This window comes from Podospora anserina, chromosome 1 (assembly GCF_000226545.1).
Source record: "Podospora anserina S mat+ genomic DNA chromosome 1, supercontig 1".
NCBI lineage: Eukaryota > Fungi > Ascomycota > Sordariomycetes > Sordariales > Podosporaceae > Podospora > Podospora anserina.
This window is the reverse complement of record NW_001914859.1, coordinates 237390-250787: the sequence shown is the minus strand read 5'-3', so window position 1 is coordinate 250787 and position 13398 is coordinate 237390. Positions and strand designations below refer to the sequence as shown.

General features: G+C 54.6%; 2 protein-coding genes across 2 annotated transcripts; both read right to left on the bottom strand.

Annotated features, from left to right (window-relative positions):
• Positions 1 to 8003: 8003 nt before the first annotated feature.
• PODANS_1_240 (uncharacterized protein) lies at positions 8004 to 9623 on the bottom strand (the record flags this gene model as incomplete). The annotated part of the gene is made up of 1 exon (XM_001912218.1): positions 8004 to 9623. One exon carries the CDS (start codon positions 9621 to 9623, stop codon positions 8004 to 8006), a length of 1620 nt encoding a protein of 539 aa, XP_001912253.1.
• Positions 9624 to 10991: 1368 nt separating this feature from the next.
• PODANS_1_250 (uncharacterized protein) lies at positions 10992 to 11663 on the bottom strand (the record flags this gene model as incomplete). Its single annotated transcript, XM_001912217.1, has 1 exon — positions 10992 to 11663. One exon carries the CDS (start codon positions 11661 to 11663, stop codon positions 10992 to 10994), a length of 672 nt encoding a protein of 223 aa, XP_001912252.1.
• Between the last annotated feature and the right edge of the window lie 1735 nt (positions 11664 to 13398).

The window sequence follows — 13398 nt, the reverse complement described above, 5'->3', positions numbered from 1 at the left end:
GTTCATGAACTTCCTCGCCAAACTGCCACCTGACCGAGTCTGACCCGGAATATTCAGACGAGGGGAAGGAACTCGCCCACTATGTTGCCGGGCTGGGTGCCCACAAGTACTCAGACGTCAACGGTGGGGAAGGATTTGGCTAGCCGCGGGTCATCCCTCATGAGGGACATAGCGGGAAGCTAGCCTGACAGGCCGGGTACCGTCCAGCCGTCACTCGGAAGCCGTCGCCAATACGCTTGATACCCGGGCGTCAACCCTCACGCGGCACCTACCAGGCACCAACCGTCACATGCAGGATACCCGGCAGCCTTCACACGGTCGCCGTCGCCATAACGATGGTTCCTCCCCCCCACCCTTCCAGACCACTTCCCCAGCCCTTGTGGCAGGAAACTTTTGCCAAGCCAACCTCTTTCAAGCTCGGTTGGGCATCGAACGAGCAAAGTCATGCAAGCCCGCATCGTCACCATCGTACGATTTGATGGCGATAACATCTGAAGAAGATTCCATCTAGTGACTGATAGTCTTCTTTCTTCCTTTTTTCGCGCAGCACCGTGGGCAAACTGACTATCCGCACAGTTATCACGGTTGACTTTGATGGCCGACTCACCCACCAAAGCATCCGGTCAAGTTTGGAATCGATTGTTCTGTTTATCCAGATTGCCAGGCAGTTTTCTGTTTGCACTGAGTGGCAGCTCCTCCATCTCGACTATAGCACTAGACCGCAGGGCCAGCAGCGGCCATGTGGTCGCTGCCAGAGCCGTCAACCACGAGGCAAAGGTGCCAGTGTCTCGGCCCTGGACGCCATCAACGGCATCTTCCATTATTGTTTTGGTAACAAGGGATATTAGAGTTGATGTCCCTTGTGTGGAAGCACCAACGTGGTGATAAAGATACGAGTTGCTAGTTCCTGCACCGGTTGAGGCTGACTTGTAGTTTGCCTCGTCATCGGAGGGGTGTGTCGCTTGGCGCCCGCTCAGCACAGTCGATACAAAGTCAAGGTAAGGTCCCTTCGTAAAACATCTCACTCTATCAGAACCTTGACTTCGTAGTAATCCCAATCTCAAAGGATGAGCAAATGGCGGGGCAATCCTCCTCCTCCGGCCTTGAACCGTGCAGTGCCGCGCGCCGCCCTGCAACCCCTTATCCCGACCTCAGTGCACCCAGTTTCATCTCCCCCCCCCCCAACCCCCCCACCACCCAACCATGTCGCCACGCGACCACAACTTCGACGGCCCGCCTTCAGGCCTGCATCGGCACTCTAAAATTCTCTCCCTTCAGGCTGCTGCCGAGCTCCATGTTGTCTTTATTTCCCTTGAGTGCCGGCCAAGGGGCTGTGCAAAGTCTGTAGGGACCAAGTGCAAATTAGTCATGCGGTGTTTTAAGTCTTGTAAATGTTTGCGTAACCTATTGTTTCGAGTTGTGCAGAGAGCTGCAGAGAATGCCAGTCAGCGAGCGAGCGGGAGGCGACATGGTCGACACTGGAAGTCACTTCACCAGTCTGGAGCCTTGTCAAGTGGGATGTTCTGTGTTTCGAAGTGCCCTGAACTCGGAAGAAAAAAAGAGGAAACGTGAGAGCTGGGGTCCATCCTTTGTCTTCTGCAACGACTTCACCCCCTGAGACGTCGAGATCGAGCTCCGATACCCGAATAACGGTCCCCGGTGGTGTACGTCAAACCCGCCACCACCCCCCTCCCCCACCAGCCGGCCATCAAGCAGCGGCCGCCCTTTACCCCAACGACGCCTGCCATCAAAAAGGCAGCAGAATTTTTTCCCCTCAGATTGGACGGGCCTGATGAGTAACCACCTCCGCACTCATTTTCACTCGTTCCAGGCATTTCCTTACAGCCTAGTGATCCTCCGGTCACCTATTGATTACCTACCCCCTCTCCGTGTCAACTGGAAACCTCATCAAGGCTGTGAAGCCCCCACCCCCCATCTCCGCCTTTCTCCGCAAAGCCCATCGAAGCAGGTATCCCGACAACAAGCAATGCTGTTGGTTCCAACTTCGTCACTCACCAACCCATACATATGAGAATCCTTCTTCGGTTCCGAGAGTCTGGCAGTGTCTTCAAGAGGTCAAATCCTTTTGCCGCCCGGCATGCCCGCTCCGTCTTACTGGAGTAAACCCGGGAAAGGGGAGGGGTGTACATGTCTGTGCCACACCGAGAAAGAGAGCCGCACAACGGGCAGCCCCCAACTCCAGGAAGCGACCAGTTATGCAAAAGGGAATCTGCAAAAACGCCGTCGTCGGGGGCAGCGCTCCTCCAAATCCGGGATTGACCCTGTGACGTTGTGTTCCCATCCGTTGTTTTATACCACGCCCGGTGAGGGTGGTGCGGGGAGAAAGAGGTTCGGCTCCGAGGTTCACAAAAGGGCGGAGGTGGCCGGCAGTCCCTACCGTAACTTGCGCGGACATGTGCGATGAGCACGAGAGTCCAGCGCTGTGCTACCCCGTGAAGGAGGAGGTGGTGCGTTTGGCATTGCATAGCAGACCTCGGAATAGCTGACAGAGGAATGGGGCAAGAGTCCGAAACGTCCCACGACTGCGCGTCGTGGCTTTGGGTACTGTATACCATGATCAAGGCGGAGCGAGGATTAGACAGCACCGCGGTGGAAGCAGGTGTCGTTCTTTGTTGAAGCCCCGAACCAACAAGCACGGCAGCACCTACAGCCGGCTTACCGACGTCAGTCAAATGCCACAGTTCCATCGCAGTGATCCGGTTCTTCATCATCATCGGATGTCGCATGTCGCGTTTATCATCTCGCTACTGTGAATTTAAGCGCCAGAGGCGCCCTGTCCCTTTGTTCCGACAACACTGTGCGCTCCTCGCCCACCCCCGCCAACATCCCTTCGAGACGAGAGCAACGGTGTAAACGGTGATGGCATCCCTCCGCCCATATATATCCTACTCATCAAGCCCTTGAGCGGTGCCGCAAGGATGATAGATGTTCGAGCTGCCATCCCTGACGCCCTCGTGGTGGTGGTGGTGGAGGTGGTGGGGTGTGGCTCCATCTTCATCGATGCTTCCCTGTCTCAAGTGAGTTCTGTGATGCGATTGGGTACCGACTGCCCGGGATAGTCCGTGCGTCAACCTGGAGAGATGGTGTGATGCTGCTCAGCGGTCGCAGTTCGCGACCGAGAACCGAAAACTGTGCCAGATGAATGTGGTGATACTCCGTATACAATAATTATACAGCCGTCGGTCGTTTTGTTGCCGGATTCAGGCTCAATGCCGACGCCTTCATTGACTTTCGATGCGGCAACGGAATGGATCTCGGTCAGTGAAAAGAAGATCAGGTCGAGAAAAGAAGGCGCTGTGTGATCTCTCAGCCCATCGAGTCTTGCTTCATCCTTCTTTGTTCAAGGGATAGCCTGCACGGTATCAACCGTCTTGTGCCCTGTGTCATGGGTGATGGTGGGGTAATCAATATATCCAGGGACTTGGCATGCCAGCCGTCGATAACCTTAACCAGACTCATCACCAAGTTAAGCGCCCGGATGGCACAGGGCCTCCCAGGGCTCGCAGCAGGAACTGAGCGTGTGATCCAACACCTGACGTTTCTGATCTTAATGGCCGTGTTCAGACGATCCGTTCCTGGGGATCACATCGCTGGAAGAATGCGGTTAAGACCTAGGCTGAGTGACGGCAACAGTGCTGTTGGGGGCCGATACCTAATTTCGTCCTTTCAACGACAGCACACAATGTGCGATTGTATTGTGCTTCCATCATGTCTTCGTAAAAATTTCAGCAGCGCTGTGGCTCTGGCACGAGACAAGCCCCTCTGGAACAAGCCAACCTCGTCCGTATGTGTCGGAAGGTGGAATGACCTCAGTGTTCTGTTGCCTTGACTTCGCACTGCCTGTGATAGTCACCGCCCTATCCATATTCAAGCTACCCCTCACTGTACGTAGGCCCCTTTGTGTAATGGTGAGACAGCAGCTTGGCAGCGGGACGGGCAGCAGGTTTGTACCAGGGAATGGACGCCGGATAGAGAGCCCCGCATTGCAGCTGTCCTGTTGCTTCTGCCCCATCTCCAAGTTGGCATTTCTGCGCGGAAGAGATCATCGTTCTGCGCAAGACTCCCGTCTAGCCACACCCCCTATGGATGTTAGTCGTCGCATGTCGCCGGCTTCGGGAGGGGAGACAAGCGAAGAAAACGGAAGGAGCAACACGCAACAAAGGAAACACGCCTTGTTCGGATGTGGCCTGTCAATAGCTTTCATTTTGGATTCAAGGCCTTGTCTTGAAAGGAGTTCTCGACATGCAGCCAGGCAATGATGGGTGGCACTAAGAGGTTGGGGGTCCGCCAAGGAAGCTGCATGCGGGGAGAGAAAGGTGGCTGAAATCAATCAACCGTTGTCAACCAGAGGTATTCGAGACTTGGTCCCATGTAACTGTTCCATGACAACAGGAAAAACCTCCATGCCACGCCCTCAAAGCAGGAAAATGATGAAAGCGTATGCGTCATGAACATGTTGGCGCCTTGGAGACCACGGTGACACCCCCCGACGAGGGGGCCGATGCAACCCAAGTTGGTTTACGGTTTCTCAGCGTAAATCCCTTTTGGCAATCCCGGTGTCGATGCGCCTGTTGGTTGGTCAAAAACCCTGAGGGTTGGCTCGTCCAACCTTCCTGATATACCGACGTACAGATGCCGGCACGGGGGTGCGGCAGCCCTAGAGAATCTGACAGCTGCGGTCTGTACAGCTATCCCGGCCGGACGCCGGTCTCCTTTGCTTGTTGATGTTTCTTTTTCCCCATCGGAACCAAGCTTGTTGCTATCAGAGGCCCCCCGTGCCGAGCCCCACCGTGCCAAATGGAACCACGAGGACAGAACCTGATCTCATCCACCAACAGCCTCCAAGAGCATGCAATAGTCTCCTGCAAGTAACCCTCGGCGGGACTGGGGGCTCAGCTGCTCTTGTTTCAGTCTGGTGCGCAACAATCCCATATCCGGAAGGCGGTTGAATGGGGGCCGGTGGCCTGGCAGAGCAAAGTGACGAATAAAAAAGGTGTTGGCTGTGTTGAGGCTGCATTGCTATGCAGTAGTGAGCAACGGGAACTCATGTGGTCACACCTCTGGGCAAATGCTGACAGCAAAGAAGCAAAGCATGGCGTGTCCTCGCTTGCTTCATCGCACTGCTCTCATTGATCCGACCGACTTTTTGGATCCTTTTGATAACCTGGGGAGCCCGGTCGATCGGCGGAGGGTCCCGCTTGATCTAGATTGGATCTGCTGCCAAACCGGGTAGGCGGGACCGGACTGTGTCACAGCCATTGGCGTGTCTCAGCAGTTCGTCATATCAGTGGTGCGCTTCACCTCAGTCGCTCCCCTAAACCCCACGCCAGTAAATCGGTGCGGATCATTATGGCATTCTGTTGCGATCCCCATTTGATGTCCAACAATCCGACTTTCTTCCATGACGGACGGCCTCGACACGCAAGGGATCGTGATGTGAATGACTACCTTAGCTCGAAGCCCAGGTGCCCGAGACCGGCGTCTTCTGTCTCGGTCCGATGCTTGATGGTTGTTTGTGAAATAGCGTCAAAAGGCCTGCCTGGGCTTTCGTTCTTGGAGGCCAAAGGTCCTAAAGGAGGAGGGGGAGGGGACAAACCTTCGGACATTTGCTATCAAAACTTTCTCAATTCGGGATTTCATGGCGATGGTGCATTTCTTGCGGCTAGAAATCCTCAGAACAGTCCTGGCATTTCTGCAGTGAGGAATGGCACACGGGCATAGCGCCGTCGCGAATTGGCTGAAGACGGCTGGTCACTGTGGCAAGCGGCATTCGAGGCGCTCCGTCGTCAGGGAAGAAAACCAATCCGAATCACGGACGGGGTAGGGATCAAGAGAACCCGAACGAGCCGGTGCAGTAGCGCTCCTGCGGGCGCCCCGTTCCGCGGGAGAACCCACCGCGGGTCGTCGACAACAACCTCACTCAACTCGGACTTGAAGCCAAGCCAACAAGAAGACGTCGTCAAAGACGCAATCGAGGCCGGCCGGTTCTTTCTCTAGCAAGACATCGTGACCCGCGTTACGCGCAGGGCAGCAATGCAACGAACGCACGATAATTGTAAACCTATTGCATGCGAACCGCAGGTGTCAAGCGCTGATTTGACCGCAACTTCCCGCGTGGGGTTTGCCAGGCCTAAATGACGCACACCCACTCGAGGTCGACGATCACCATCGGCCCTGAGCCATGGACAAAGAGTGTTTGGTCCGCTCGGCATGAGCTGCGAAAAGGCCCGAGATCAGATCAGATATCAGTGCGCAACCAACGATGCATGGGCTGTTTGCAACACCCCCGCTCACTTTGTCTGCAGAGAGAAGGGTAAAGGTTGCGAGAATGAGATGATATCCGATCAGATCAGGGACATCACGATGGCAGAAAGGCTCGACGCCGTTGAGCCTGCGTGTGTGTTGAGTCGAAGTGAGAGATCCGGAGATGGACCCGAACGCAGCAGAAACCTGCAGAACCTCGAAGACATCTGACAGCCTGCTGTACCAACCGGAAGTGGGGGCTTCCGGGTGCTCCATGGCGCATCCGCGCTGATCAGTGGCTTCGACATGCATTACGGCGGTGAATCTTAAGGAGAGCTGACCTGTTCTCTGTAGAGAACCGTAGGTTGTCAAACAAACCACATGAGAAACACTTGACCTCGTGTCAAGGGGGCGGGCGGGCGATAGCCACGAGCCCGGATTTGCAATGGCCAATTGAACATATCGAGTGGCATGCAGCCATAATATCAGCTTCTGAAAAAACGTGTGTAACTTTGGAGCGGGGAGCCGGGTCCATGGGGCTCATCATTCGTGGGCAGAGAAATGGCACCGATTTTCTTGTAAGCGACAGGGGCTGACAGAATAGAACTGTTGGGCCATCCGAGCCCCATAGCTTTCTGTTGCCGTGCAGAAGAGTATCTGGGAGTCCTCTATGGCGGCGTCAACGCATCTGCCAATGACTGGTGACTTATCACTCATGCAAGGCGAAGAGGGTGTGCGTCATATAGCCGATAGAACTTTGGTTGGCTCCAGATGGCGCGGTGTCTCTCTTTTGGGCCTCCTTTTTACACCATGCACGTCACCATGTGCTCATCCGGGGAAGTTATCAAGATTCCACGCTCGAGCATTGTCTTGTCTGTTCAACACAGAGCAGTCTGTACGACCAAAGGGTTACCCCACCCCCGTGGCTGGTTACGACACGGCTTCAGTATAACAGGAGACATGTTGTGGGTGGCTGAGATTGGTGACTTTCGAACAAGTTGCTAAAATTTCCGCGACACAGTTCCACGGGGAGTGATATGCGGAAGAAAGATATCCCTTCCTTGTGAATATCAGATGCTGCATGGTAAGCGGCATCAGTGCTGGGTGCAGAAAGCCCGTGATACTGGTGCTACCACTTGGGAGTAGTTTCCCGGCCGTAATACTGTTCAAGAAAGACTGGGCTTTTTTCAGCTTTTGGTAGTTGATGCAATCGTTGCTGCACTCCAATGCCCAGTCAGGCGAGGAGTAGCGTGTTTCTGGTGACGTTGTCGTGCCGTCTGGTCAAAACCTAACAGGCTCACAAAGTCCCGATGGCAAAATGTCCGCTTTTAGCTACTACTCCCGGCAACCCAGTCTCCTCGCCCTCGGACCTTGTCCAGCTCTTGTATTACAGCCTTCTGCCTTGTGTACGTGGTCCAGGAGCTAGTGGCCGGCCACAAAAGGACGCATGGGACTTGAGGCATGGTGACACAACCACGGCCGAAACGGTCGAACAGGTGCTGCTGCAGACATTGTGTGACGCGGGAAATCCTGTTCATATCTTGCGGCTTCACGCCGTAAATCGATGAGTTGATGTGAGGCAGGAGCCTGTGTACTAGAGAAGTCAGGTAATGAGCAGCTCTCAGAGTGAGACTGGTCATTCAGGGGGGGATGTGGCGCGAGGGCAATATTACGGACTGTGAACTTGTTGCAATTGTACGGATGAAGAGTACATCTCGAAACCTGATAAGAGAAAGGTCCTAAAACTTGCGCTTCTTCTTTGCGGGCCCAGCTGCTGCTCGAGCCTCCAGTTCTCTTTGCAACTCGGCCCGTTTCCTTTCAGCTCGTTCCTGCGAGGTTTCGCGATACTGATCCTTGGCTGGCGTCTTGCTCTTGCTCCTTCCTCTACCATCGTCGCTAGCGGCCGATGCTCCGGCATCCGGGTTCGGGGTATGTCTTCCGATGATACCAAGCTTGTGTCTCTTCGGTGCCGGGCTAGGTCTGTCGTCCACTTGCGCCGGCGAAGTGATTTCTTTCGGTTCCGGTGATGGCGGGTCTGGCTTGGCCTTTCCTCCAATGCGGCCCAGTCCGCCGCGGTTCGGAAGTTGTTTAGGGGGTGGCGAAGGTGAGTGGCCTTGGTCCTTCTCGTCATCATCTGAAGCCGTCTCCGAGTCATTGTAGGAACCCGGTGCTTTTTTGGAAGCAGCTTTCCTGGGGGGTGTCTGGCGTGTTACTGGTGAAGTGGACGAAGCTTTGCGGCCGCCCAAAACCCCGATTCGGGATTTGGCTGCCTTGCTCGGGGACGGGGCATGGTCTTTCCGAGCAGATGGCACGACCGGCTGGTCTTCATCTTCCCCGGAAGACGTCTCATCATCGTTGGTCGTCTCCAGTTGAGGTCGCGCCCGGGTGTCACGCTTCCGAACGGCAGAAGGAGTAACTTGAACCTGAAAGTCGTCCACATCCTCCTCCTTCACCTTGGGCTCTGTGGCCGGTGGGGGCGAGGGCGTCCGGGCTTTCTTCTTGCTGGGCTTGCCGACCAGGGCAACGTGTTTCCCCTTTCCAATCCTGGTCCACCAATCGTTCAGCGTGGCGGAAGCTTCAAGATCAAGGTCCGACTTGTACGTCAGGCCCGTGGTACCAAAGACGTCCTCCAAGAGGGTCGACACGTCAGAGGGCTGAGCGACAGAACGCAGCTCCGAAGTGCTATTCCGGAACTCCGCCTCCGAGAAAGGGGCGAGACCTTTCACGTTCGCTTCGGCGGCGGCTCTTGTGACTCTGCGCTTCCCGGACAGCGAATTGAACACGTGCTCAAGCCCGGTGCCAGTAGCTTCGAGCTTGTCGACAAGCCGTGTGATGATTCCGTCCTTCTCGCACAGGGCTGATATCAGCTGATCAATCTCGCGCAGTTTGGCTTCGTGGGCCTGGACCATGGGTAGCACCAGTTCAGTTGCAAGGTTGGATTGCGGGCATTTTTTGAGTTCCATCGGCCATTTGAAGGGCTTCAACGGTTGGGGCAGAACGCAGGTGACATGGAGTACAAGGGAGTCGTTGTCGTCATCTCTTGCCAGAGTCAGTGATGTGTCCGAATGCTCGGGGTCATCGTGGTCGAAGGCAGCTCGAAGCAGCTCGAGCATGCGGCGGATCTGGTCGGGCCCATCACTGGGATCAATGCTGGTATCCTCCATTAATCCACGCTTGATGATGGGCTTTCTCTCCATGTTTTCTACCCAGACATTGGCGAGATCTGTGAGGCGAAAGTGATACGAATCTTTTGTAAAGGTAGCCGAGACCAGCAATGTGGGGATATCCGGGGCTGTGACGGGCAGAAGCCGCCATGACGGATGGTTCGACATTGTGGTCTGAGGAAGTGGTGAGGCCATTTCAGGTGCAAAGGGTAGGACAATGAGCCTGCGGCTCGAGGCTCTATGGATAGGCACCTGCCACTGCCGTGATGGACGATGCAGTGGCCGCTGCACCTGGCCTTCTTCCCGCCCGACGCAGCTTCAGAGTAGGCAGGGGCCCGGCGAAGGATCCCAAGGAGGAACTGGGACGACAGAGGCCAGCAGAGAGCCGGCTTTCAACTTTCCTAAACCAGTGTTAGAGGTGGTTCTGTGTCAGGGGTGTGTGCGGCAACTGACCGATCAGGGTTCCACGACTGCCACGCGAGTGCCAGAACTCATTTGCTCACAGGATGTGACGGCCTTTTTTAAACCAGCTGATGGATGCAGAATCCGTACACATTCGGAGAATATCGGTGTAACTGGAATAGAAGGTGTTTCGTAGCGGCCACGGAGGAGGGTGGTGGTGAAGGCGTGGTGCTTGGACCCTTGTGGTTGATGTCAATGGCAGACGCGACATGCACGTGCCAGGCAGCCGCGAGGTCGACCCACCTTTTCCTGCCTGGATGGAAGGCAGGAGGGAACAGCGACCACCATCCGAAATTAGGCAAGTTGGGAGCTCTCTGAATAATCCTTGTGCGCTTTCTGTTTCATTTCCTCCAAATCTAGAAGCTGCGCATTGTTTTCTGCCTCCTGGAGCCTGGCGGCAATGCGCCAAGGGATAGCCTCTCTGAACCCTAACCCTTTCGACTTTCTGAACCTGAGTGTCAGGGTGATGAACAAATGGCCCGATGATGGAAGGATTTAGAGATGTGTGGGTACTTAAAGAGAGTTAAACTCACAGCGGTGGTGGAAAGTTCAAGCGGTGGGCAAAGGAATCAAAGAAAAGACAACATCGAACATTCAAGGCCTCTTGGGCAGAAAGGACTATGACGTCTCGCTCTCAACACGGAAGACTTTACAACAGCACCCGTCAACAGACTGTTGAAGATGCGGTAATCGATATGTCTAGCCAGCCTTCCGTGGAACGTCACTTGATTCTCAGAAGAACTTTGACTGCGTCTTACCTCGATAGAAATATTTGAGATGCTCTGCTCCCAAACTAAACATCCATTATGTCTCTCAAGGTGTTTGAAAGATGGAAATAGTCCCGCATGCTTCACATTGGATAGAAACACGGGCATGGTGAGATGCAATCGAGTCATATCCCTATCTAGAAGTGTTCATAAAAGGAGCGTGTGAAAGCAACAAGAATAATTTACAACAAAACAATTTTGCACTTTAATATCTGGCAACCCTTTTCCACAAGCAGCCCAGACTTTCAACAGATCTTCCTCCTGGTCGACCCCTTGCTCCTCTCATCTTCCAACTTCCAGGTTCTTAACCTCCTCCAACGTCACCCCCCCCCCCCTAAGAAACAGTGATCGAAGCCGACCCCGAACTCTGATACCCCTCGGTAGCCACAATCTGGTAATCATGGCTCCCCAACCTCAACCCCTTATCCGCCCACGCCTTGAAGTGGTTCCCAACATTGACACTCCCACCAACCCTCTTCGAAGTCCTCACGCTCCAAAACTGATCAAACGTCTTGGTCCCCTCAATGCTGGGCTGGTTGTACCGCGTGCTCTTGGCAATGGTGTAGGTACCGCCGTCAGTGTTGAAGGTACCCAGCCTGGTCGCCCCCGAGCTGGGGTCGTAGGTGCCGAAGCTCTCAATGATGTAGTACTCGATCAGAGGGTTGCGCGTCCAGCCGTAGATGGCGAGGTAGCCGTTGCCCTGGGGGTTGAATTGTCCAGAGTAGTTGATCACGCGGTTGGAATTGCCCGGGTTCCATCCCTTGCCACCGACAAAGTTGCCGCAGTTTTGCCAGTTGACCGAGTAGGAGCCACCGTTGCCGTTTTGATAGTTGACGGTGCCGCCGTTGTCGGTCCAGAAGGAGTAGTAGTAGCCGTTGTGATTGCCGGTGGAGGAGGGTGTCCCAGCCCGGGCCTGGAGGGATTCAAAGACCTCGGTGGCGTTGAAGGGGACGGCAGCGGCGCCGGTAGCCAGGGTGGCTGTGAGGAGGGACTTGAAGGAGACCATTTTGAAATAGGTTTCTTGACTTGAGGATGATAGGACTGGTGGTGAGGTGAAAGAGTCGAGTTCAAAGTTGGGAAGAGACTGGATCTTTATACTTGACGCCAGGACTTGGTCATGGGGCCCAACAAGGAGGTTTATCTCCGATGGTCTAGCCTGGAAATGTCTCTGCTTGAGGTCAGTACCACCGTCTTACTACAACAGACTTGAGACAATCGTATGAGCTTCTTTTTCGCCGTTGCACCTTGCCCTTGCCCCTTTACGAAAAGTGACATGTCGTTGTCCGCACTCCTACCTCAAGCGCACGTATCAACATCCCAGCATCCTCATGAATTCGGAAAGCCTCGGTGACACAGGCCCCCTATGCCCGGTCAACGTCGGGTATACCACACGCACCTTTCATCACCATCCTCCTCCGTGGTGTCGTCGTCCCAGTCAAGAGCTCCCCCTTCCTTTAGCCTAATCCCATCTCCCGAGCGGTGTCCATGCCGATCTCCCATCCTGCCGTGCGGGGCCCCGCGATGATTGATGCCGTGCGGCGCTTTGGCCTGGAGTACGTAACGTGTGAGCCGGACGTAGAACCGGGACTTCTGGAAAGGGCAAGTCATTCCCACCAATCCCATGCCGTGTCTGGGGCGGTTGAAACCCTGGTTTGGGTCCGCATGAAAAGGATGTACCCCACAACACCTCTTGTTTAGAGTAGATTGCGCACTTCCTATGCAAATTGGGTTGTTCCGTGATTTTGGAATGTCTGTCGGATCAAGAGACAAGCTTGTTCGATGTAACGACGGGTTCGGTTGGCGCTCTGTCTGCCGTGAAAAATACCGATCATGAGTCTTAGCCCCTGGCTACATGTCGATGGTATCTTCAGCCTGAATTCTCACACCAAGCCGCTGACGACTAGTCAACAAGGGGGCTGGTGATCATCGAGGGCTCTGTTGAGCCGCGAGCGGGTCGGCTGGAGAGTGAACAGATTCGGGGGGAAGTCCGGGTTGCTGGGGACAGATATGAACTATAATGATCCGTCATGTGCTTTAACTTTTGTTTTCATAACCGAGGAGCTTTCCGAGTGGCGGTTACATCTCAACATCTGCGGGTCAACGTTGTCGCTGACCACCCCTTTATGGCTAGCGATTGGCCGTAGCAGGGCAACCCAAGCAAAGCTTATGTCCGCCTCCGGATTCCTTTAGGCAGAAAAGGTATTTCGCTGCAACACTGCTTGTTGTCACTCGGTTGCTTTCGTGTGTGCAGTCATCAAAACTTCACCTGTGTTGTCCTGTACGCGTCTGTCTTTGTTGGCCTCATCATAAACTGTCGTTGAGGTCAGGTGCCCTGGTCCCTGAGGTCGGCAGGATAAAATCAGGACGGGTAACGAGGAATAAACGGGTTATGAGCTTGGCAAGAGCTGAGTACCTATTCAACCGGTGAATGATCTCGAGAAATCCCATCATGTCAAATTTTGGCAGAATGTCGAGTCGAAGAAGATGGTGTGCGGAAGGTACATTGAGGTCGCGTCAACAAGCCATCTTTGTTGCTCAGGTGAGTGTCTGAGTCCGTGCCAGATGGACGGGAAGTGGGAAAAAGCCGGGCCTCTCATGAGATGGTCCATGGAGGAAGGCACGAACACTCAAAGACAACAAACGCACCAATGCAAGCCCACAACCATCTATTATTCCGTCCAAAAAGCACTACGCTACCTCCCGTACATATCCTTCAGCAAAAATGTGCCAGTCCGTCTAAA